The following is a 25,000-nucleotide window of genomic DNA, read 5'->3' as shown; positions in this document are numbered from 1 at the left end:
CTAAAAATCAAGTGCGATGTAAAAAGTCCTGGGGGCAATCGACGCTCTATTCTCTTTTGCAAAGGAAGAAAAACAACAACAAGGCAAAGCAAATACTTGCCAGGCCCGAAAGTGTTTGATTTTGTTTCTCTCCGTTTTCCTCGCTGACAAATATCTGGTTGTTGAAAATGAATGTGTAAGCCACTGCTTTTTGCATCTCTTCCTTCGTACACTCCAGAGAAGGATCTGGAACAGACCACCACTGCTGAGTGTATGTGCCAATCAGTATCCAGACATAACGAGCTCCAAACAGGTCTGACTTGTATGCCTGCAATCAAAAACATGTTTTCTTTGACCGAAAAGCAAACACCTGTTGCGCGACCCTTTTAAGATAAGCTCGACGTACAGTTTCGTGCGTTTCATTTTTGTTCTTTGTGGATCCTCTCTTTGAGCAGACGAATTTTAAATAACTCTGGCTGCATCTCAACAACCCTTCTTTCAAATGTTTTATTCCTTTGCTACACGGGTGACACCGAAATTCATCACTTAATTTTAGAGGCCCTGGACTTGAAATCCGTTAGGAATTGGCTGGGCCATCCCCGGTCAATAAAGAATAAAGACAAAGAGGGCAAGGGTAGGGTCGGGATATTTTAACACCGGAAGTCGGCAGGTGCGTGCGTCTGGTAGCTGAGATTCTTGAATCTGTTATTCTCGTTTTTGTCATTTGTTTTGCCTACTCTGAAAAAACCCTCAGCGGCCGTAGTCAATTGCGTATTCAGTATTATTTACAAGTAACTTCTTTTACCTGGCAAAAAATATGCCTTGCCAGTGCTTCGTAAAAAGTTCCCACTATTATTCGGGCATCGTTTCGCTGCAAAATAAATGAAGCAGTCATTGTGTACAAAAATCTGTTTAAACTCATGACAAAGAGAACAATTTTCCTGATAAGTCTTAAGAACCCTGGGTATCTGAGATTTCTTTCAAGGTTGTGCAACTCGCAGCACTAGGTTTCTTGCTCCCAGGCCCTTTTCGCTCCATTGCGTCGAGGCCCCTCTTAAGCGCAGGGAAAAGTCGTGGGAACGCGTTTGATAACAGCCGGACAATGATCTCCAATTTAATTACAAACCGACTTTCATCAAGAAAAAAGGAAAACTAAGAAGGGGTGGAAATTTTCAAAACGTCATCATCAGTATTTCCTGTACTTTTGATGTATGTTTAAATATGATGATACTCCGTGATGACGGGAGGTCATTGACGAGGACCTCGTGTCTCCACTAATTCTTGAGTCAACCCCTTCCCAAGTAAATTTATATTTAGGAAGAGGTTTTTGCCACCAAAAGTAACATGGGTGCAGGGATGGTGCTGTGCTGAGAGCACTCGCCTCCCTCCAATGTGGCCCAGGTTCGATTCTCAGACTCGGCGTCATATGTGGGTTGAGTTTGTTGGTTCTCTATTCCGCACCGAGAGGTTTTTCTCCCGGTACTCCGGTTTCCCCTCTCCTCAAAAACCAACATTTGACTTGGTTTGTATTAATTATTAATTTCATTTTACAGTGTCTGCATTTAGTGCTCCAGCGCTAAAACTACTAGACACTTAAATAAAGTTCCTTTCCTTTCCTAATTCCCTTGACGCTGAGTTAGCTTGGGTTTTACAACTAGTGGGCGTGCTAGACTTCTCGGTCAAGTATGGGACATAGAGGCTCCACTTGATAAGCTCCTGGTGATGATGATGATGATGTGATGATGCTGGCGATAAAAATGATAATGATGATAACGACAAGGATTAATAAAAAATCTTTAACTCACCGCCAGGGTTTTTAGCTTCAAGTCAACGTGCTGTTTTGTGATTTCTTCCGACAAAAGAACTGTGCGATTTGTTGCTTGCAGCTGTTCAATGACTTGGGTGTTGGACTGTGACGCCTTTGGGGAAGAAAACGACACTTTTCAAGTAGTCAACTGAGAGGAACCCATGACCCGGAGCCTACAACTCCATTGTGTTCGTGTCACGGCGTTTCACAGATCGATTTATTTTTAGATGGAATTTCCCGTGAATGAGGCTCCCACATGAGCCCGATGACCCAACTAACCTGACGTCATAGGGTGACCGAACCGGAAACTGCCTCTGTTTTTTTTCGGAAAAGGTAGTCTAAAAATAGATCGGTCTGTAAAAATGCCGTGACATAGGCCCAGCATGGGAGTTGTAGGTTCCAGGTCATGGGTTCCTGCAACAGAGGAATTATAACTAGCCTGATTTGCTCGCTACACTCACCAAATCCATGCTAGTTTTCTCATACATGGTCGCGACATGCTTCCAGCCAAAATGTTCTATCCATGCAATTCGCGCCAGATTCCGCGCGGACTCTGAAGGCAGCGCGCGGAAGAGGGTGGGGAACTTCTCTCTGTTTGATAGAGCAAGCGATCTGGAGGCATACGATATCTGTAGAAGGGACGAAGGGTTCAATAATTAGTACAAAGAGCGCAACGATGTCCGTTGTATCTAATTCCACCAGGCGCTAGTTGTTCAAAAGGTGGATAACGCTATCCACCGGATAAATCACTATCCACTGGATAGCGCAATTGGTTCCGCAACGACTTATCCGGCAGATAGCGCTATCCATATTTTGAACAACTGGGTCCTGGGCGATTGGCAAACCATCGGATTTAAGGACAAAGTAACAAATACAGTTATTTAAAGCATGGATGAAAGTTTAAAGGAAAACCTGGGAAATAAGTAATGTTTGAGGTCGGAGTGCATAAATAAGAGGCTAACTGAACGGTTCAATGACGGGGGAAGTCTACTCAGACAGGAGCCCATCAAGGGGAGCCTCTATCTACACTAATTCCTTGAGTCAACCCTTTTCCGAGTAGAATTATTTAAAGAACGGCTTTTTCCCGCGAAAAGTATCATATTTCTGTCGAGTAAACCGCGAAAAGCGTGTGGGTAAAACGATGACTGTCATAGGTCTGTTTTTATTGGCTCTTCAAACTGATCGCGCTGAGGGCGTGTGAAACTTCCCCTGGGAGGCGTTCTAATAATAGATCTACTCGGGAAAGGGTTGACTCCAAGGCCAAGTATGGGAGATAGAGGCTCCCCTTGATGGGCTGCTGACTCAGAGGAACTGGCTGATAGACTGCAGTAGCAATTGACTGGCGGTTAACTACCTTCCTGATTGACTGACCTATAGACCGAATGCATAAATGGCGGCCAAAAAAATATTCTTTTGTTTATGTGCTAATTAGACTCACTAGCCTCGCTCTCAAGCAACAGCTCTTTTGTATTTTGTACATGCAAACGAGGCTAGTGAGTCTAATTAGCACATAAACAAAAGAACATTTTTTTGGCCGCCATTTATGAATTCGGTCTATAGAGACTAACAGATTGTTTGGTTGACTGCCTGACTGACTGACCATCGCCAACCAGCATACGTTCAAAAGTGCCCATGATGATGTCTAAGAAACAGAAGGCTTGTTACTTGTCGAATACGTGAGCCTATTTTCCTACATTTGCATCAAGTCATGTGATTTGAGGTATACCTGAACCAGTTCCCTATAAGCTGACATCTCTGCCAATATTTCAGTGACATCAGAACATGCCGCTCCAAACGTCATCAAACAGTTTGGTTTCTCTGACAACAAATCCATAAACATGTTGGCGCTATAAGCCAGATCACACTGTTCACAAATAAAAAGAATGAATCGGGTGAAGAACAATGATGATCGTTATTACAAAAAGATATAAAGTGAAACATCTGAGAGGACGGCAATCGTAGTCACCGCTTAATTCTGAAGCAGCAATTTGACAAAGCCAGCAGTTCACATATCTTATGTCGCTTCCAGAGTCTACCCGAAGCTTAAGCTGTTAAATAGAATTTCATCTTTTCTCGGCCCAACTACCCTTTTGAAGATTTATAAAGTAACAATTTTATCCATTTTAGATTATGGTTCCACCATAAGGGGATCCAGGACGAAGGAAAACTCTGAGGTTTTGGAACGGTTGCAAAACATAGCTATGAGGATTATCCTAGGGACAAACCAGCTAATCTGCTCTCACGCTCTGACGCTATCTAGCAGACGAAGGTTTATGCGTTTTCAGCAAGTATTTAAAATTATTAATAATTACCGTTGTCCTATACGACTTCAGAGCTATATGACTTCGACGTCTGAATGTTGTAGTAGGACCTTAATAGACACCCGTGAATTTCACTTGCCAAAAGTTGAGTGTGCTACAGTATGGATCAGTCTACTTTTAAATTTACAACAGGAAAAGAATGAAACAATTTACCAAAAGAACTTCGGGCTAAAGACCTCAATTTAACGTCTTTTAAATCAAATACTTTCAAGTATTTGCTTGATTTAGTTAAATCAGAGCATAAATGTAGTTTGTAGATTTTACTCGTACCACTCTATTTTACATTTTCTCTGTGAACTGTTCTATTACTGCGAGTTATTGGTGTCCCTAGAGGTAGGTTTATTCTAATGCCATTAATTTTCTCTCGCTGCTTCCACCAATAGCGTTGCTTTACTGTGCGATATAGAACGCTCCACAACCCCCGAACCCTTGGTTCGTTCTGGCAAGGGTTGACTTTCGAAATATCAGTCAGCTTTCTGTTCTCCCTACGGTGACCAATTTCATTTTATCAACTCAATTAACACAACTAAACTTCAGTACTTCATTTGCCCATCATAGTTTCTTTAACAACTAACTGCTTCAGTTGTTTGTTTTATGCGCTATGGGTTTATTGGTACCCTACCTACACCCTTTCACGGGCTTTATAGCTCATCTTTAAGTACGGTGCCTACTAATTCAAAGGTATGTTTGCCCCGATTTACGATTATGCTGAAAAGGTATATCTTAGCAAGTGTTATTGAAATCCAACAAGAAAATTGGGGGTAACGACGTGTTTTCCAAAGATAATTCATGAACAATATTTGTAAAAAGCTCTAAAATACAAAGCAATGTATGGCGTTCATTCTCAAATTGAAGCTTAAATATCTCTAAAGAATGCATGGTTAACCCCAATTTTCTTTTTGGATACCAAGAGTACTTTAAACGCGCAAAAATATCCCTGCATTAGCAAGCATCATCTATAGGAAATCCGAGTATCTGGAGTTGCGTAGAACGTATGAGCAATAAGAATAGTAGGCACCGTCCTTAATTTTGACAATAAAAGCAAGGTGACACACGCTAACACCAACCCGGTGTGGCCAACACATCACGCATGCGCACAAGCATTTCACCCGGTCAATTGGCAGCCAGGGACAGCTGTTTCGGCATTTTGGGCCTCATCAGCATGGCGTAGCTAACATTCCAGGCTGGTGTGTTTGGCTGTTCCCAACCCAACTTACCCCATGTATGGCATGTGAAGCTGCCACTTGCAAGACGTACTTGCAATACCACCGAGAACTTTTAAAAAATTTAAACGTTCTGAGGTGACGGTTTGTCTCAGTCATCACCTCACAGAGGATCGGTACGAGTACAACACAGACCATTCTCATTTGGTTAGAGAGTCTTGCTTCCCGCACAACTCAGATCTACTCTCACCTTGGAATCCTTTACAATCATTCTGAGCTCGTAATCTCTCAGAATCGCAGATTTGTTCACGTGATCTAGTGCCATTTCCGCCGCGGCCAAAAGTGCCCGTCCTGGTACCGAGGCCTTGTTTGGACTGAGTGGAAAGAAGCCTCCAATGTAAATCGGTGTTTTGGCAGAACTGATTTTCGTTGCCCACAAAAACAGGAAAAACGTGGGCGTATGAAACTTCATGGTCAGCTTTTCGGTGTTTGTTCAATCAAATAGTTGCATCTGTGATTTGAAAAAAGAAGGATGAGTCTACTCGTAGGGCTTTCAATTCAGTCCATATGATTGCGAATGTCACTGCGCGCAAAAATGGATTTGATAGAAGACAAATCTGATATAACTGTGATTCAAATACGACATTTAACATATTTGTCTGCATTTGATCAAATGACAAATATGATATTTGTCCTGAAGACAAATAGGATAATGATGCATTCGCTTTCAAGACAAATGTGTTACAAATTCAAGACAAATGTAAAATTTGTCAGGTTTGAAATGAGGACAAATCTGGAGAAAGTTCATATTTGTCAATACAAAATCTAAAGGAAATGAGAAGCAATATTTGTCAGAGAAAATCCAACATTACAAGCCACCTTAAACATTAATTTTACTATTTGCGCAAATTTCTTTTTCCACACAGAACTATTGGAATTTTTTTTTCCCAGTTGGGTGTTTTCTTTCCAATGTGCAGTGATTCTGTATGATTCTGTATTATTCGATCTAAAACAACGGACATTTCACATTTCTTAGTATGATCGGTTTACAATACGTCTTACAAACCGGGTTAACTTAAACGATCTAGACTAACAACAAATTTCAGAAATCTAAATTACTTACTTCTATGGCGATATCCAGTTGAGAAAACCAAACGGGTAAGCAACCGGTGAGCAGACAAGGATAGCAAAACGAAGGAGCAAAAAGTCGATCAGATCTACACGTGTCGAAAGATTAAAAATACTGAAAGGTATAAAACGGCAAGCCGACTAAATCACAAAATTAAATTACAAAATTCAAATCCGAAGTGTCAATCATAGACTAATCAATAAACATAAATCACTGTTCTTATCGGCGATAATCAATTTATATTTAAAGTAAACGAAACGATTCAAGTGACCGAAATTGAAAATAGTCTCGGATTATTTTTGTTTCCCTGTTGATTTGACACGAGGGTCAAACCAATGCATCATTGATCGAAATTATCTGAAATATTTTGGTTAAATTTTCAGGAATGTCATTTACAATTGGCTAGAAAAGATGGACTTCTAATGCAAACAACCACCACTTCTATCCCTTCCCAAATAGCATTAATCGAAAATTATTAATGGTTGCATAATTGAAAAGGGCAATAGTTCGTTACCTACATATCTACTTTGTTTGATGCGGATTTGTCATAAGACAAACATGTATTTGTATTTAAACCATGTTTGTTTTAACTTTATCCAGGACAAATATCACATGAGATTTGTCTTATATTTGTCGCCTTTGATGAAAGGACAAATATTTTAACACATTTGTCTCACATTTGTCGTGTCGATAAATTAAGTGAAATCCATAATTTCATCCAGTGTGTGAAGGTGTTTATTTCAACATGTTGCAGGCTTCAGACTCAATAGACCTTTTTGCAGATACGGCGGCCATTTTGATATACAATAAATAACATTGCAATAAAGACTGAAAGACTTATTCGCTCTGCCGAACGGCTAACGCTCAAAACGTCAGCTTTTAGAATCTCTGTACGGTGGCCAATTTACATTATCAAGACCATCAACTCCGTTGATAAAACCAAAATTGTTGTATACTACTTCCCCACCGACGCAGCACCACAGTTTCTCTAGAAACTACCCCCTTCAAAAACAAAAGGGTTCATTAGCAAAAACGATGGATCTGCTAGTTTGGGGGAACGTTGCGTGACATCCAAAAAACGGCTGCGAGGGATACTATGGATCTGCACGCGCGCCACGATTTTTGTATACATTTTTCAAACTTTCTCTGCAAAACATGACATGAAATAAGTAAGTCTTAAGTCGTCAGACTCTTCCTTCTTCGTAAATCCTAACTCTTTGTCACTAATTCATGGCCTGAATCATTTGACTGGTTCTTGAAACTCACTCATATCTCAATGTAACACAGTATGAGCATGTATTTCTAGGAAACGTTTTTGATAGCATTGCATGCCGTCATGTTTTCGTTGACTCAATTTGACTGAGAGTTTACCATAATGCCTTTCGGCATTGTCGCGTGCGCTCTTAATACTTCTTTTGGACAACCTTTCTCGAAACAGCTGTATTTTGACACCCCGTTTGCCCACCCCAGTAGTCAACATCGATCAACAAAATCGAACGGATGTTTAAGCAAATGTTGGAGCCGTTTTCTCGGGCCTTTATAAGATGAATGAAATGATTTTGAATAACAGTTGCAACAGACTGACAAACCTTACTTAATTTTCTCAGGGTTAGCATCCTCGGTTTCTTTTATTGAACACTTAAAAGAATCCCGATATATTAAGAACCAACACAACACTTTTTAAATTTAAAAACATGTTTCGACAGAAACTTCTGCCATCTTCAGTTTAAATTACAAAGTACAGAGTTGAATATATAGTGTGAACCAAAATGCTAATTAGCTGTAAGGACACATGACAATGTAAAAGATTACAAAGAAAGTTTTAAATTAACATGATAAAGTTGATGATTAAGTGTAGGTTTCTCCCATTGAATATGAATGGCTTCTTTTATCTTAAGCTGGAAGGTGGTAGAAGCGTGATCTAGGATGCTAAAACAATCATTAGAGCACAAAGTGCGGCAATGCTCAGAATTCTGTAGATGTTTGAAGACGTGCGAGGTCCTATCACTGAAAGTGTGCTCACGTACGCGCGTGGAAAAATGCCGGGTAGTTTCGCCGACATAGCAGGCACTACAGCCCGCACACAAAAACTTGTATACCACACCCGCACGGAGCCCACTAGGGACAGGATCCTTCACACTGAACATGTTGCCGATTTTAAATGATGAGAAAACTAACTTAATATCAATATTATTACAATAACGTTTAGCAAAAAGGCGAACCTTTTTCTGCGTGATAAAAGAAAAAGGACCAATATAAGGTAATTTAAAGTAAAAGGTACGTATAGTGTCAGAGACGGAAGCCGGGGGATTACAGCCATGGCGAGTACGTGTGAGGTAGCGATTGATAATATTTTCAACTAGATGGACTGGAAAAAGATTCTTCTGAAGGATTTTGGTAAGCTTCGTGATGTCCTCGTGAAAACCCAACCAAGTGTTGTTGATCTTGTAGGCTCTGTCAACATGCGTGCGAATGAGACCCAGCCGGTTTGTAAGAACGCGATGTAAAACTAAAGTAATTAGTCAAAAGGCCCGTAAAGGTTTTCTTACGGTAAACACTAGTGACAGGAAAATGAGTGCCATTGTTGATCAAAACATCTAACAAAGGTATCTTATGATCTGTTTCCTTTTACATAGTGAATCTGATGTTAGAGTGCCTGGAGTTAATGTAGTTGAAAAATAATAGCGCTTGATTCTCCGAATGAAATAAACAAAATGTATCATCAACATAGCGTCGGTAAAACAATATCTCAGAGTCCTGGAAGTTTTCTAACCATAATTTTTCATGATGACCCATAAATAAATTAGAAAGAACAGGAGCGAGGGGGGAGCCCATTGCTACACCATCTATCTGGTCGTAGAAAGAACCCTTAAATAAAAAGGGTGATGATACATTTTGTTTATTTCATTCGGAGAATCAGGCGCTATTATTTTTCAACTACATTAACTCCAGGCACCCTAACATCAGATTCACTATGTAAAAGGAAACAGATCATAAGATACCTTTCTTAGATGTTTTGATCAACAATGGCACTCATTTTCCTGTCACTAGTGTTTACCGTAAGAAACCCTTTACGGGCCTTTTGACTAATTACTTTAGTTTTGCATCGCCTTCTTACAAACTGGGTCTCATTCGCACGCATGTTGACAGAGCCTACAAGATCAACAACACTTGGTTGGGTTTTCACGAGGACATCACGAAGCTTACCAAAATCCTTCAGAAGAATCTTTTTCCAGTCCATCTAGTTGAAAATATTATTAATCGCTACCTCACACGTACTCGCCATGGCTGTAATCCCCCGGCTTCCGTCTCTGACACTATACGTACCTTTTACTTTAAATTACCTTATATTGGTCCTTTTTCTTTTATCACGCAGAAAAAGGTTCGCCTTTTTGCTAAACGTTATTGTAATAATATTGATATTAAGTTAGTTTTCTCATCATTTAAAATCGGCAACATGTTCAGTGTGAAGGATCCTGTCCCTAGTGGGCTCCGTGCGGGTGTGGTATACAAGTTTTTGTGTGCGGGCTGTAGTGCCTGCTATGTCGGCGAAACTACCCGGCATTTTTCCACGCGCGTACGTGAGCACACTTTCAGTGATAGGACCTCGCACGTCTTCAAACATCTACAGAATTCTGAGCATTGCCGCACTTTGTGCTCTAATGATTGTTTTAGCATCCTAGATCACGCTTCTACCACCTTCCAGCTTAAGATAAAAGAAGCCATTCATATTCAATGGAAGAAACCTACACTTAATCATTAACTTTATCATGTTAATTTAAAACTTTCTTTGTAATCTTTTACATTGTCATGTGTCCTTACAGCTAATTAGCATTTTGGTTCACACTATATATTCAACTCTGTACTTTGTAATTTAAACTGAAGATGGCAGAAGTTTCTGTCGAAACATGTTTTTAAATTTAAAAAGTGTTGTGTTGTTTCTTAAAATATCTTTATCCCTGCTACTATCCAGACCTTTTGGCAATCCCGATATAGATCTCTGGCGTTACGAGGAAGAAATCCGCAAATTCTAAAATTGGAAAGGAAGCAATTCAATTTAGTATTTTGCGATGGAGTATCACGAAAAAAGAAATGAGATTATTGTGTGAAAATCTGAAGCTTAGACAAAATGTCGACGTCTCTTGTTTTCTGAAACACTTCATACAAGTTTTTTTTGAAAAGGACTGCAATTTAAATCGTGCGGATTCACTAGATATAAGATCTAATCGGTAATGCTCCTTGAAGAACAATTGTTAAAGAATAAAACTGCTTTTCCAAGAAACAGAGACATGGAAACTTGGAGGATCAACTTTTTCTTCTCAATTCTTGATGACGATGAATATATCAAGAGGTTAACCACTTCTTAAAAGGCCTGCTAAATTATGAATAGATTGCGTCAAATACTAGTTAAGTATTAATTTCCTCTGGCAGAATAACCTTGAAACCCACTTATTTAGTGATCAGAGAATTGACGAAAAACATCATTTTGAAACATTAACAGCTCTGTTGTACAAATTGAAAAAGTAAAAAAGAATGAGTCCACATAGTGAAATGAAACAGTTTTTTACATGAAAGCCAGTTGCAAGTTGTTTCCAATTTATTAAAATTTTTGGCAAACGTTTAGTCACGTAAACTGAAGAATAAAATGAATTTATATTTAAATAGAGAATGTATAGGTACTTATTCAGCCGAAGATCATGATGAAGTGTCCGGGGGAAAAATATGTATATTTTGGAGGCCTTTAACTTACTTTTATCATGAAAACTCAGCCGCATCAACTCTCGCTTGAGGCTGTTCGAGCTCAACCAGATGATGACGGTAAACTGAAAAAGGCATAAAACAGCATTACACAATGAGCATATAATTATATCACGTTCAACTCGACAAAAGGAATGTTTTGACCCGCTGGCAAAGTTTGTATCGAGGAGAGAAATTCAACCCTATTGTAGGCTTAACATAAAAATTAAGGGATTGTTGATAACAAGTATTTAAGAAAGTTGAGCTTGATAAAACATAAAGGAAAAAAGGATATCATCTGGGAGAAACAACCGTGGAACAGTCGGAAAAGAGTCAAAGTTGGAAGCTTTTTCCGGCGCAACTATAAGGAAGTTAATCGAAATGTCGTAGCTAATATGCAAAGGTATCGTATATATTCTACCATTGAGGAGAACTGTCTTGTTTTACCTTCTGTTGCAGGGGCGGATTTAGAGGGGGGCCGAGGCGGCCGCGGCCCCCCCTTTCAGTTCGTCGGAGATTTTTTTTTTTGTCAAAATATACAATAATTTTATCATTTTGTAAGCAGTCTGTTGGAGCTTTTGATTTTTTTAGCTAAAGCGTGATTTTTCACTAATAGTATGACCAAAGTTGTGCGAATAAACTTTCAACTTACAGGCGCTAATATTATCCTTTCGAAATGAGGAAGAAGACTGGATGCGAAATACTTGTCTACAGTCAACCTATCTTACAGAGACTGTAACAACGTAAAATCTTAATGCCTATATATATAATTATATATATTTTGTGACTTTGGAGCGAAGAGTCAAAAACCATGCATCATTATAGCCATAACTTTAATTTTATTCAATATGGAATCCTGATACATTACGTTCCAGATTGCACCAGAGTGCATGTAAGAGTACCCAAATTTTCAAAATTTTCTGGGGGGGGGCATGCCCCCAGACCCCCCTAGAAAGTAGCGCCAAAGGCGCTACTGAGGCGCGCTAACGCGCGCTGATTAGTATTCTTGTTCGGCCCCCACTTTCAAAAAATGCTGGATCCGCCCCTGTCTTGTGCTGATAAACTACAAGCTTAACTGCTCAAGACGTCTTCAGTGCAAAGAACGGCAACCAAGTCTCAAGTTAAATTTCCAAAATCAAGGAAAGCTGAACACTGTTGGGCCCTCGAAACGTTTGATTTAGTATTCAGTAAGGGAGTCTATTTCCGGCAATATTAATTTAGCCTGATTCGTGCCCATATTTGGCGAAGTGTTAACATAGAAGCAGGAAATTACTGGTGCTCCGACTGTCCAGAGAACAAGTAAGTTTCATGTTTCTTCGCTATATTTATAGCGGGTGTTTTTAAAGTTAGCAAAGCGGTTTTCAATTAAATGTCAAAAGTAATTTGCTGATTGCTTTGGTTTGGTCTTGAGTATAGGCTCTCGATGATTGGTTCAAAAATCCTGCATGCGCTTACTAAAGTTTTCAACCCCTCAGAGACTAAAGGCTAGTTTCCACTAGCGACGGAGTCGGAGTCGTAAGAGCACTTATGACCGTCCTCGTGAAAATCAAAGATCGGAAAGCTCGACGGAATCGGAAGAATCAGAACGTTTTCAATTTCCTCCGACTCCGCTTATGACTCCGTCGCTTACGATCCAGTGAAAACTAGATTGTCGAAGTCCGAAGTAGATGCGGAAGAACCGACCAATCACAATGCTTGGAATCAAGCATTGTGATTGGTTTATTCTTCCTTTTCTTCTTCCGACTACGACAATGCAGTTTTTACTGGATCAGTAAGCGACGGAGTCATAAGCGGAATCTGTATTCTGCTTCCGATTCCAACAGTTTGAATTTCACTAAATGGGTATCGCTCAACGCTTCTCCGACGCTAGTGAAAACCAGCCTTTAGAGAAAAAGCTCACACGCGTTTCCCGCGCTCAGTCAGCGCCGGCTTGCGATACGATTAGTCTATTTAATGGTCGACAGCTGTTTTGATTGGTTTTCGCCACAAGCAATAGTCGATGTTCGACATATCAAATCTCTGACACGACTACGAGGCTCTCAGAATTAATATTGTTTCCCTTAATCTCATATCTCTAAGGAGAGACTTCAATACGTTTAACCTAAATAGATATATTACATGACCGCGCAGAAGTTGTCCGAAAAGCTACTAACCTTGAAGCGAAGCGGATATCTATCAGAGGCCGTTTACAACAAAATCAGACCTCGACACAAACAGCCGCCTAGAATCTACAGTTTACCAAAGATTCACAAGGCCGATGTACCTTTAAGACCTATTGTGTCATGCGCTAACACCTTCGCATATGATTTATCTGCTTACTTAGCTAACATCTGATCTCCTTTAACAGGTAACTCGGGTTTCACGGTGACTAATACGGCTCACTTCGTATTCACTATTAGCAGCGAGACTATCCTAGACAACGAAATCATGGTGTCTTTCGACGTAGAGTCGCTGCTTACAAACGTCTCGTAACAAAACCCTCTGTTATCTCCAAGGAGAAGAAGCATCTGTCTTCTGTTCTTGTCTCTAGTGGTTACCCTCTTTCTTTCTTGCAGAAAATCACCACGACCAGGAAACCGAGTAGCAGTGCTGAGCCTACGATCGAGTACAAGTCTACTGCGGTTTTAACAGACTTAACTGATTAGAGTGTAATGTAAAGTGCTAGTTTTCTACCCCATATGAACCATGTGAGCGGTAGCCCTACTAATGGAAATGGGCCCACACAAGGACAGAGAAAAACTCTGACCAGGGTGGGTACCCTATGTCAAAGGCCTATCCGAACAACTTCGCCGCTGCCTACAGCAACAAGGCATACGCACTGTTTTCAAGTCGGAGACTACATAAAGATCAGATCTAGCACGACCGAAAGACACTGTCGAGCCGACTAAACAAGATGGCGTGTAGTTTACAGGATTCCCTGTCAATGCGGTAGAGTCTACATCGGCGAGACTGGAAGACCTATGCAAGATAGAATCAAAGAGCATAAGCGAGACATCCGACTTGCCAGTACCCAGACCTCCGCCGTTTCAGAACACGCTAACAACACCGGACACAAACCGCTTTGGAACGAAGTAAAGTTTATTGATCGTGATCCTCATTGGTACGCACGCAGGGTCAAAGAGGCGATTCACATAAGACTTCACCCTAACAATATCAATAGGGAAAGTGGAATAGAAATTTCGGAAGCATGGATACCCACCATCAAGAAACACAACAACAGGAGAACCGTACGACAGCGGACAGCCGAAGGAACAACACACCGAACAAAATTTTAGTTTCTAAAGAAACTGTGGTACTGCGGCGGTGGGAGATTGAAAGCTGACGTTTCGAGCGTTAGCTTTCCAAATCTTTCACGGTGGTTGTTCGACCTTTATCAACTCGTTTGATAAAATCAATTTCTGAACAACACAACGAAACAGCGAGGATCGAAATGCACTAGTCACAGCTGCTGAAAACCAACCAATGACAGCGGAGCAGCCTTCGTGACGCGTAACCAGTCGACCTCATCGCCTGACGTCGGCTAGCAGTATGCAGTCGAAAGGTCGCGATCTGCATCACAAGTGACCACATTGTGCCCGGAGACAAACGAGAGTACTTTATTATTAAAGGTTTTATTGTATTGTTTATCAAGAGATAAAATAGACATGTCGCTGGTCTCTCTTGGACCTTACTCTTGGACTCTTGACTCTTGGACTCTTGGTCTCTCTTGGAAGTCACGGACCTTATGACAACAACGGCCAGGCGGAAGAGACTGAATGAGGTCTGGAAACGAAGTTGCTGCCCTTGAGCACGCCTCTTGAGAGAAATTTGTTCGCTTCACGATATTTGCCTAACAATGGACGTGAAAGAGCAAAAAACTAAGAAACAAACAAGCAAAAAGCCTACTTTAACAAGTTTACCGAAATGAAGATAAATTGTGTTGATACATACCGCACAAACTGATGTTCAAATACGGACCAAAAAATATCACTCAAGCCTGGTTTTCACTAGCGACGCAAGCACAAGAAACAAGAGCAAGCATAAGAAGGCTTCTTATTTCACCGTGAAAACGGGGTTGACGCAAGCGTAAGAACAAGGATCAAAATTTTTCCTTTTCCTAGGTTGTGGTTGCGCTTGTGCTTACGTTCGCTTGCACGGACGTGTGAAAACGAAACGCAGCATAAGCACAAGGAATTTGTTGCGTCTGGCCAATAGGCCTTATTCACGATGGCCGCCGTGTTGGTTTTCAAATTGTCATGCAAATTAGCCATGTGTTATGCTGGGGGCGGCAAACATTGGAAAAAGGCAAATTGCTGAAAATCGGCCAGTCGAAATATTGAAACAACATTGCTAAAAGTACATTTTAGAATTAAGAATAAAGTTTATGATAATTTTATATCTTTGATTGCCTTTGACATTTTGACTTTCTACTTCGTTATCTGCTCATTTTTCACTAAAAAAAACATCGAAGTAACTTGTGTAATCATTCTATTTTACTACTTAAGTGAAAAACATTCAATGAACGTGAAAAAATCGCCTGTGTGGCTAAGATGTTCGTTATAACCTCCCGAACTTGTGTTGTTTGCCCCCTCAGAAGTGTGTAGGTAATTTACATGATAATAGCAAATCCAACATGGTGGACATCGTGAATAAGGTCTATTAAAGCACTCGTCCTAGATTCCCTGCGTCTGGCCAATTAAAGCACTTGTTCTAGATTCCCTGCGTCTGAGTATTTGAACAAAATGGTGGTTGCCGTGGTTGATTTTGATGCTTATGTCGACGTTTGTTTCACTGGTATAAGCTGCTTATGCTTGTGCTTTCGCCGCTGGTGAAAACCAGGTTTTACGAAACGATTACGATTCCGCGAAGCCACTTTGAGCCACCCCGACTTGGTTTGTACTTTGCAAATAATTCACTTGTGTAGTAAGTTCTAAATCCAAGATCAACAACACCAACAACGAGGAGCATTAAATGATTTCTTTTTGGCATTTTATCTCTTTGTGACATCAATTCGGGGTACTCTCATTTTTGAAATGATTACGCTCAAAACTTTATCTCAGTCACATTCTAACCAGGTCTCTAATGACGTATGGCTGACGTTAAAGTAAATTTCGGCTCCACCACGCCGTAAACAATGTAAAGAAAACAACTGGAATTATCTTGGCGGATTAGGCCGAGAATCCAGAACCGTAAATAAAAGATAAAGTTAAAATAAATTCAAAACACTGTAAGATTACCTAATGTTACAACATCTTATTACATCGAGATGTGGGGAAGGCAAAGTTTGCCAAGTTGAGCGATAGTTTACAAACAAGATACTGTCAGACGTAGGAATATCTGCTGCAAAAACCCCGGTGGAAAAAAAAAAACACTCGCCATCAAATCTGGGTTGGAAGAAAGGATCAAGTGCTATAAAGTCCACCGTTACGCTTCTTTACAGTTGGACGCTATCTACCCTAGTCTAAATGTTTAATGCATACCAGAAAAATAAAGTGTCGGCCTAGAATGAAAACATTTGTAGCCTGAGTATAGTCGTCATCGTTCCCATATTGCTCTTCGACTGGGCTAACACCTACTCAAAACGCCAGACTTTTTAATTATAACTAGACGCTCCATGAGCGTACACTGGGTTGCCTTTGGTACGAGTTACTCAAAAACAGAAGGGACTGAGTTGGGTGGTATTGAACTGCAGCGTTCCAGTCAATTTTTTTCAAGTCGAGGGTCATTATGACCATTTAAGGAGTCACCCAGAAGTCGTACCAGCAGAGGCCCTTTGGCTCACACTTTATTCCTTATTGTCAACTGAGCTGCGTTTTGTCTTCCAGGAGATTCAAGTTGTCTTTGCGTAATATGTAGCTCTCTCTAATAGTACACGATATTGTTCTGGTATTGTATATCATTGTAGTGCCATGGTAGAAAAGTCTTACGTAAAGAGCCCCCTGAGAAGACATGTCGTTACTAGCAAAGTACTAAACCCAAAAAGATTAAAGAAAATAAAAGGGAATCTGACATCTGACATCTGACAACTTTGTAAGACAAAATTTCACTGACGTTAATCCCTAGGGGTCCGGCGGGGTTAGTATCTGGATGGGTGACCTAAAAAATATACCACTTTGTAACAGAAACATGCGAACGAAGCAAGGTACAGATTTTGTTAGCTTGCTTTATGCAAAACAAATATTGATGCAAAAGTAAATAAATATTGATACACAACTTTTAGGGAGAGCAGAAGGAAGTTTTTAGGACGGTCGATCGAGAATAAAATATTTTGCTATCAGCAACAAAAGTTACAACATGAAAACAACATTAATTTTGAACCGCGAAAAACATTTTAGGAGATTTTTGCTACGTTCAATTTTGTTATTGTACTTTTGGCTGCACAAGTAAATCGCAACATAGAAAGTGACATCGAATTCAGCGGGCGCCGTGATCAAGTTACCGCGGCATGTTTACTCTCATAGCAGTGAAGCATCTGTGTCAAATGATGGCAAGATACCGGGTTTTTGTTTTCGTTATTTTTCTTTTTCTTTCAATTGTTTTAAAGTTTGACAAGAAATGTGCGAATTCAACACAACTCCTGAGGTTGACCATTGTTTCTGCAAAGTCAAAAATTTACTCTCCAAGACGAGATTATTTATCACCAGGTAATTCCATCGTTTTGGAAATAGCAGCTACTTTATTATTCATCAGCGTCACATTTTTTTGCTGATGTTGGAGCTCATTTCGTTGAAACTCAAGCACGCTTCCAACAGACCTGTTTATTTTCGTAACTTATGCACGCGCTGCTTACAGGAGTTTGGACAATGTGCGACCCAGCGAGGCATGCGAGGCATACAATACAATACAATACAATACTTTATTTACCCACGCTACATCTAGGAGTGATAGAAACTCGTTAAAACATGTGCGTGAAACGGAAAGCATTGAAAATAAGAGAAATAGTTTAAAATTACCATTCTAAAATCTATCTAAAAACTTGCTTCTTTAAAAGACGTTTAAAAGTAGAAATATCTTTGGCGTTTCTAACATACGTTGGCAACGAATTCCAAAGTTTTGCAGCCAAAAATGAGAATGACTTATGGCGCCATTCTAGATTAAAACAGGGTAGCATTAAAAGTGTCCCCGACCCTCTTAAATTATAATAACAGATTTTAATCTTAAAAAAATCCTCTATGTACCTTGGGGCTTCTTTATGAATACATTTATATACCAAAACTAGGGCCTGGAATTTTCTTCTTTCTTCTAGCGTTCTTATACCAGCTATATTTAATAAACGGTTATATGATGTATGCTTTCTATACCCTAAAATAGTTCTAAGAATATAATTATTGGTGTCTTGCGAGCCATGGCTGCGAGTCATGCGAGCCAAGATGGCGAGTCAACATGCGAATCACACAGTTATTGAAAGCTAACCGTTTTAAAATGGGTGCCTAGACTTAATAACAGTTTATCAGCTCTATTTGAAATGGGTGCTAGGACTTAAATGCGAAATTTGCATGGTTCGCATGACTCGCTGGCTGGCAGATTGTTCAGCCCCTGCTTACAGTGCCACAAAAATCCTCCCGTATCACATTTCAACGCACGTATGCAAATTTGTTAAGCTCGAAAATTACAAAACGTGATATTAAAATTCACAAAGGCTGGACATCTCACAAAAACCTTTTCCAGCGAAAACCTTATTGAAAAAACAACATTTTTGCTATTAGAGACGAAAAACCTTTCCTATTTCAATTGCGTGCATGCAAGCAAGACACACAATCCGTGTCACAAAGCATATGCAATTAAATAAATTTTTGACAGTTCACATCAAACCCTTTTCGAAAGAACCTTGACTGTAAATAATGAAGCACAAAAGAGACAAGCTTTCATTCAAATAATTCTTCACTGTCACATTTCCAATTTTTTTCTACCTGAAGACTGTGCAGAGTTGAGTACAAAATAAATGTAAATTGCCAGACAACTGAGATGCGACTTCAGCAAACACTGTGATGCATTCAAGGCGTTCGAATCTTCAATGTTGGTTAAACCCATAAAAAAATTGCCATTTGATTTCAGTGTTGTACATAACACCAATTAGTAAAATATTAGAAACAAAGCTCACTTGATATCCAACGCGAAAAATGCAATTGTTCTCGAAGACCATTCAAGGACACCCAACGACAATCTTCGGTGAAATATGTGTTCGGGAGAGTCAAACTGTTCTAAGAATTTCGGTTCAATGTTGCCAACCAGCTACAGATTTCTTTGCTAAAACATCACCTAAAACTTTCGCAAACCAGGGAAAACCAGTCCCTTTCGTTTTCGAAAGGGACATTTTGCCAATTTTTGGCACTTAAAAAGATCATCTAGCAGTTTCAGATGAGCACACGATTCGCTGGGAAGTTCTTAGAAGGCACGTTCAGCTAGCAATTTCTGAAATAAAGATATCATTCCCTAAAATTTTCGGATACTTCAATTTTCAGCTAAGATTTCCGAACAGGTCAACTTATTGTAGGATATAAAAACATCTCTCTAGACAGTCTTTACATATTACAAGGAGACCAGAAATGTCTATCAAATGCTTTTGGCTTAATTTGCTCTATAGGTGCCCTTGACCATTACTCGTCGCTTTAAAGATTCCATATATTTATTTTTCACCGCCTGTCTTGTTTATCCAATTAACGTTCCATTCTTGAGCTCCATAAAGGTATATTTTGTTTAAAGATCCACCAAAACGCCATTTGGGTTTCAATGACTTCGACGCCATTGCAGGTTAATTAAATATTCTACTGTGTCCACCAGAGAAATCTACGCATTTCCACTACCCTCTCAATCCTAAGAAAATACGCGCAAGAAAACTCTATGCACAAAGACACCACTTAGCAGGGGAGTGACAGGCAAGACTTTTACCGACACGGAAAAAAAAGAAAAATAGAAAACAAAGAAATTTTATCCATTTTCCGACTGGGATTGCCATACTGGCAACCCAGTAAAATACTGCGATAAAACATTCAAAACATTGTAAAAAATACTAAGAATTATGTTAAAAGCGGCGACGTCGACTAAACGTCATTATCAATTCAAAGTTATTTGAAAATTACAATCTATAAATTTCGACGAACTCTCATGTTGGAAGAAATTCAGAGTATGTCTCTAAACTTAGTTAAAAAGCTGGGTTTTTTACGTAAAATAAAGTGCATTTCTTGTAAAGGGCCAAATCGTTATAAAAATCTACCTTTTTTCTTTCAGAAGTATTCCAACGCTGTTAAGAGGCGCTTCCGAAAATTCATGCAAACTAACACAAAATGATCGGTTCGCTGGTACTGATGAACTCACACATACGGTCACAATCTTGTACTTTGCTTTCCAGATCGACAAAAATGATGGCTTTCAATGGCATTTATTACAATACATAATGACCTGGACTAACAGAATCATTGGCAGCTGGATCCAGTTTGAGCAGCAGTAATTATCCAATTCAAAAGAAAAAACATTAAAAGCACGATGAAATGGTTGTCGTTCTAACGACAAAGCGATAACAACTGATTTTCAAAACCATTCATGTAAAGCTTTCGGCAAACGAAATTTGCACTTTGAAACTGAATGGGGCAGTAATGTTGGTATTTTTTCTAATGCGTATCGGCCTTTTTATCTGTACATTTGTCATGAAGAGGTTGAGCAATATTTTCCATCCATCAACATTTCTTTTGTCTTTAAAGGCTTATGTTCCAATGAACAGGAAATTTTATTATTCTCCTGAAATAAACAGTGGTAGCGGAGCTCCATAGCTAAGAAAATTTGATGAACTATCCATACGAGAAATTTTGTTGTGAAGTCAGCGTACGCCCGCCCGTGCACTCTAGGGAACCAGGTGTCAGCCCGTCGGGGGAAGGGGTATGTTACATTTTCTTGGCGGGAAATGTGCAACACGCGTTTTTCTTGGCGGGAAATCACGCAAGAAATGACGTGGGCATTGTCGTCGCTTTCAAAAACTTGTTTACTTTAGGAACTTGTTCAAGTGCTTCATACTATTAGTGACGAGAAACAGGATAAAGAGCAGGAAAGAGCACGAGACAAGAGGCTACTAAATTTGAGAAATTTATGCGAAGAAAGCCTCGAGAGAAGCCGAGGAAGGAGAAGAGAAAATTTCAATGAAGAACACCGTTAAAAGCTGAGAGAAATATAGCAAGAGACAAAACACTTCTCCTATGTACTTTTTTCCTTTTCATTTTTCACATAGGAAAAGCTGATTATTCAGATTCTTTTCTACTCTACTATATGCACTGTATTCATTATTTTGGTCAATAGGAGGCAGACTATTGTTGGTTTTCACTCACGTGATCAACAGCCATGTTTTTCAACGAAAACAAAAGGAAGCGTTTGCATAATAATAGAGTTAAATTCCCGGAGGATTTGGTCGGGGCACCAACATGGCGGTCGTGACGTCATGTGAAAACCAAGAATATGCAGGCTGGGCCCCATTCAGTTGGGTTGAAGAGTATTATATATGGAACCTTGCTGACCCGGAGAAAGATCGTCACTTCATGTTACAGGAGAAGGGTTAAGGAACTTCTTCATGTCTTTACTCTTGTCAGGAGGAGGAACCAATTCTAGATCCTGAACATACTCTAGCATTTTTTCCTTTTCTGCTGTCATACAAAGTGAAACATTCACTTTGCCCTGAGTTTGAGCAAGTTTACTCTTAATCCTTAGCTCCCCAACTTTTTCGTTCCTGTTCAAACTTGAGCCACTGTTTGTTCTAATCTAAGCCTCCCTTCTTCTTCGGCAAAGGCCAGTTTAGCCTTTAAGGCAGCCTCTTCCTTTCGTAGCTGTAACTTCTCGCCTTTAACAACAATATTCGCGGTCAACCTTGAATTAGAACTTTTCCTGGAAACACGACTTGAGCTCTTTATGATTTAGAGCACCAATCATTAACATTTTGGTCGAGAAATTCCAGGTACTTGATTTCTGCTCTATGTCCACTATGAAACTCGACCATTCTCTCTCAATTCGCTCGATAGTTCCTTCGATACCTCTGACTCAGTGCATCACAACTCTTCACAAACAACTTAATATCATCGACTATGCTTTGAAATTCGAAATGGATAACTTGAGCCTTACTAAGGTCTTGTTTAAACTCTACTAAATTAGTGGACTGGCCTCGGTTTAGATGGGTACTTCTTATTCGTTTAACCAGTTCGTCAGACTGCTTTTCTTCTGGTCTAGCTGGTACAAGTAACCCTTTTCTGTCAAACATCGTTTCCTTCCACCATCAGTTTCGAGAACATTCTCTTCCACGTGTGTCGATACCACATCGGCTTCTGAACCTTCGGAACTTGCTTCTTTCTTCAAGGACATTGCACCCACCAATGATCAAACGCAAACGATTGTTATTGTGACTGGCCTTACGCACATTACGCAAGGAGTTGCATATAAACGTTGTTTATTCACAAACAGGTTCTGACATTGAAACCGATCCCAGTTGTACGTGCTAAACTTTCGAATTCCTTAGTCTGAACAATTTTAAATTTTTTAAAAACAATGTTAACGTTAAAAAGTACAATTCTCAGCGTCATGCAGGATTTCAGTCATATCCTGCTTGTACTATTGTGTAGGTGTCTTTCGCTGTTCACACCCTTGCTGGAACGTGATTTGCACTTTGTAAATAAGGTATAAAACAAGTTCCTTTTAACCATCTTGTTGAAACTCCCTGATGAAGTGAAGTCTGCGTAATCAGGCGAAACCGGTCGGAGAAACAAAAGCAAGTTGACAAGGTCTGTTAATGTGTGCTGCTCACTAGTATTCAATTAAAAAATTGTTTTAAGAATCAAAAAATTGACTTCCTTAGTCTGAACAACTTGCTCTAAGCGAAGGCTTTCTGAACTCCTTGTTGAGTCCGAGATGACAATCAAGTGACAAAACACACATTAACTACATACCAGGCAACGAGTGAATTATCCGTAAAAGGTTTACAAAACATTCTTGCAGCAACTTGAACCAGAATTTGTCGCGCTCAAGTTTAAACTGAGTGCGATTTCACTGTGATTTTACAGCGATTTGACGCCGCGCGATAAACCGCTATTTCGGTGCAACTCACGGAAACACAGAGCGCGATCCATTTGGGCAAAAATTGCGAAATTTTCGGTCCAGAATCAAATGGAACAGTAATTTGCGGATCGTTCAAAGGCAATCAGTTTGTCAAGGCAACGTAAATTTCAACATAGCTTTAATAATATCTTATACCTCCTCATCAAAGGACATTTGATAATCTCCTCATAATTTGAGAGACCTTCAAACCGAAGATTTAAACAATAGCGCATATTTATAAACGGCTTCCAATAATTTGCGAATTCGTATTTCATAATAGAAGGGCTTGGTGGAAAGGGTACGTAGAAGTTTTAAGGGGCGAGCGCCCTCTGAATTTCTCCATGAAATGCGATATGAATGCACAAGGCAACAGATTCTCCTTTCCCCATTGCAGACTGAATTGCTTTGGCTACCTCTTAGAAACTGCTTACACATTTTAGTTGTCTGAAATTCGAAGAACGTCTTGTATCGAATTTTAATAATAATTTGTGAATTCGTAACCGAAAGACAGACACACCATTGGACACGACGTACTTAGCACCCACTTATTTTCCCGCGCTTTTAAGCCGGCTGCGTGCACTTAAGCCTGGTTTTCACTAGCGACGCAAGCACATGTCACCTCTCATTAAACCGTGAAAATGGCCTCGACGCAACTACAAGAACAAGGATCAAAATTTGTCCTTTTCTTGCACTTGAGCTTGCGTTCTCCTTATGCCGTGTGAAAACGAAACACGTGATTAGCACAAGGAAATTTGCTACATCTGGCCGTGTTTGGCTAATTAAAGCGCTCGTTCCAGATTCCCCGCCTCTGAGCATTTGGAGAAAATGGCGGAGGCCGTGCTTGATTTTGATGCTTATCTCGACGTTCGTTTTCACTTTGCGTAACCAACTTATGCTTGTGCTTTTGCTTGCTTGCTTTCTTACGTCGCTAGTGAAAACCAGCCTTTACTTTTGAAAGTCTCCACGCAAAATGCAAGCCACTGTACTGCTTTTCCACCAAGCCCTTCAGTTCACTATTCCGAGAGTTTAAACAATTAAAATTTAAATTAATTTGGTAATATAACTTTTCTGCAATGTTAACGTCCTTGTAAAGTCAAACCCTTGCTGGTGAATGCTAAGAGGAAGTTAAGTGGGCAAAACACACGCGCGAGGGCAAAATACCAACCCCGCATCCACACGCACCTCTTCCCGGGATCGCATACATGTATGTGTTCCACCCTCTCAACTTGCCGAAAAAAGTCAACGACCTCTCACAGTCTCAACTGATTAAAGCAGGGAGCAGGTACAACACAGTGCACAAAACGTTTAGGCATAAATCGTGCAGTAGGTAGCAAACGAGTGAGAAAACAGATTCAACTGCCATTCACGTTGGTTTCTTGCAGGATGCTTCTAAAACTTAAATTATGACCAGTATTGTCCTCAGAAGAATGTCTGCTTGCCTCGGTGGACAGTAAAGACGCGAATGTAAGGCTGGCTGATGAACTCATGGCGTTTTTGCTGTTATTTTCTGCGGCCACTTCCTTCGCAAGGTCTTGAAACTTTCTGACAAAGTCGACGCTGTTCTCGTCCATCATAGCGTGGAAAGCTGTTTCCGCCTTAGAATGAAAAAAAAAGGTAGACATTTATCCAAAGTGGTAAAGCCTGAAGCTCGGGGGGCAGTGTATTTAAAGCAACCCCAACTTTAAGGGTAACCAGTTTGGCATTATAACGTAAAAGCAAAACCAAAGTGATTACTTTGGCCAATAAGAAAGGAAGGAGAAAATCCAGTAATACAATCAAAACTAGAAGTAATTACACGTAGCCAACACAAAGCGCGGGA

At 40.0% G+C, this 25,000-nt stretch overlaps 2 protein-coding genes across 8 annotated transcripts in view; both read right to left on the bottom strand.

Annotated features, from left to right (window-relative positions):
* LOC138016084 (gamma-aminobutyric acid type B receptor subunit 2-like) overlaps positions 1-11,272 on the bottom strand; it is a 34,353-nt gene extending 23,081 nt beyond the window's left edge. For 4 of the 6 annotated variants that reach the window (XR_011125728.1, XR_011125729.1, XM_068863257.1 and 1 more), the window contains exons 1-7: positions 6,394-6,539; positions 5,521-5,781; positions 3,513-3,650; positions 2,248-2,415; positions 1,785-1,898; positions 785-850; positions 101-307 (exon numbers count right to left, since the gene is read on the bottom strand). Coding sequence is in view for 4 of the 6 variants with exons in the window: in XM_068863257.1 (XP_068719358.1) it covers positions 101-307; positions 785-850; positions 1,785-1,898; positions 2,248-2,415; positions 3,513-3,650; positions 5,521-5,742 (915 nt within the window). In the remaining 2 variants the exon portion in view is untranslated. Of the gene's footprint in view, positions 1-100; positions 308-784; positions 851-1,784; positions 1,899-2,247; positions 2,416-3,512; positions 3,651-5,520; positions 5,782-6,393; positions 6,540-10,374; positions 10,430-11,149 lie in introns of those variants that run through there. The other 2 variants (XM_068863255.1, XM_068863256.1) reach the window with 2 other exon arrangements.
* A 12,031-nt stretch (positions 11,273-23,303) lies between these two features.
* The window catches only part of LOC138015856 (protein cramped-like), a 13,144-nt gene continuing 11,447 nt past the window's right edge, over positions 23,304-25,000 (bottom strand). For both annotated transcript variants that reach the window (XM_068862981.1, XM_068862980.1), the window contains exon 8: positions 23,304-24,776. In XM_068862981.1, the coding sequence (XP_068719082.1) occupies positions 24,534-24,776 (243 nt within the window). In that variant the 3' untranslated portion in view covers positions 23,304-24,533. The remainder of the gene's footprint in view (positions 24,777-25,000) is intronic.

The sequence above is a fragment of the Montipora capricornis genome, chromosome 9, assembly GCF_036669925.1.
Source record: "Montipora capricornis isolate CH-2021 chromosome 9, ASM3666992v2, whole genome shotgun sequence".
NCBI classification, from domain to species: Eukaryota; Metazoa; Cnidaria; class Anthozoa; order Scleractinia; family Acroporidae; genus Montipora; species Montipora capricornis.
This window is presented reverse-complemented; position numbering and strand designations above follow the sequence as displayed.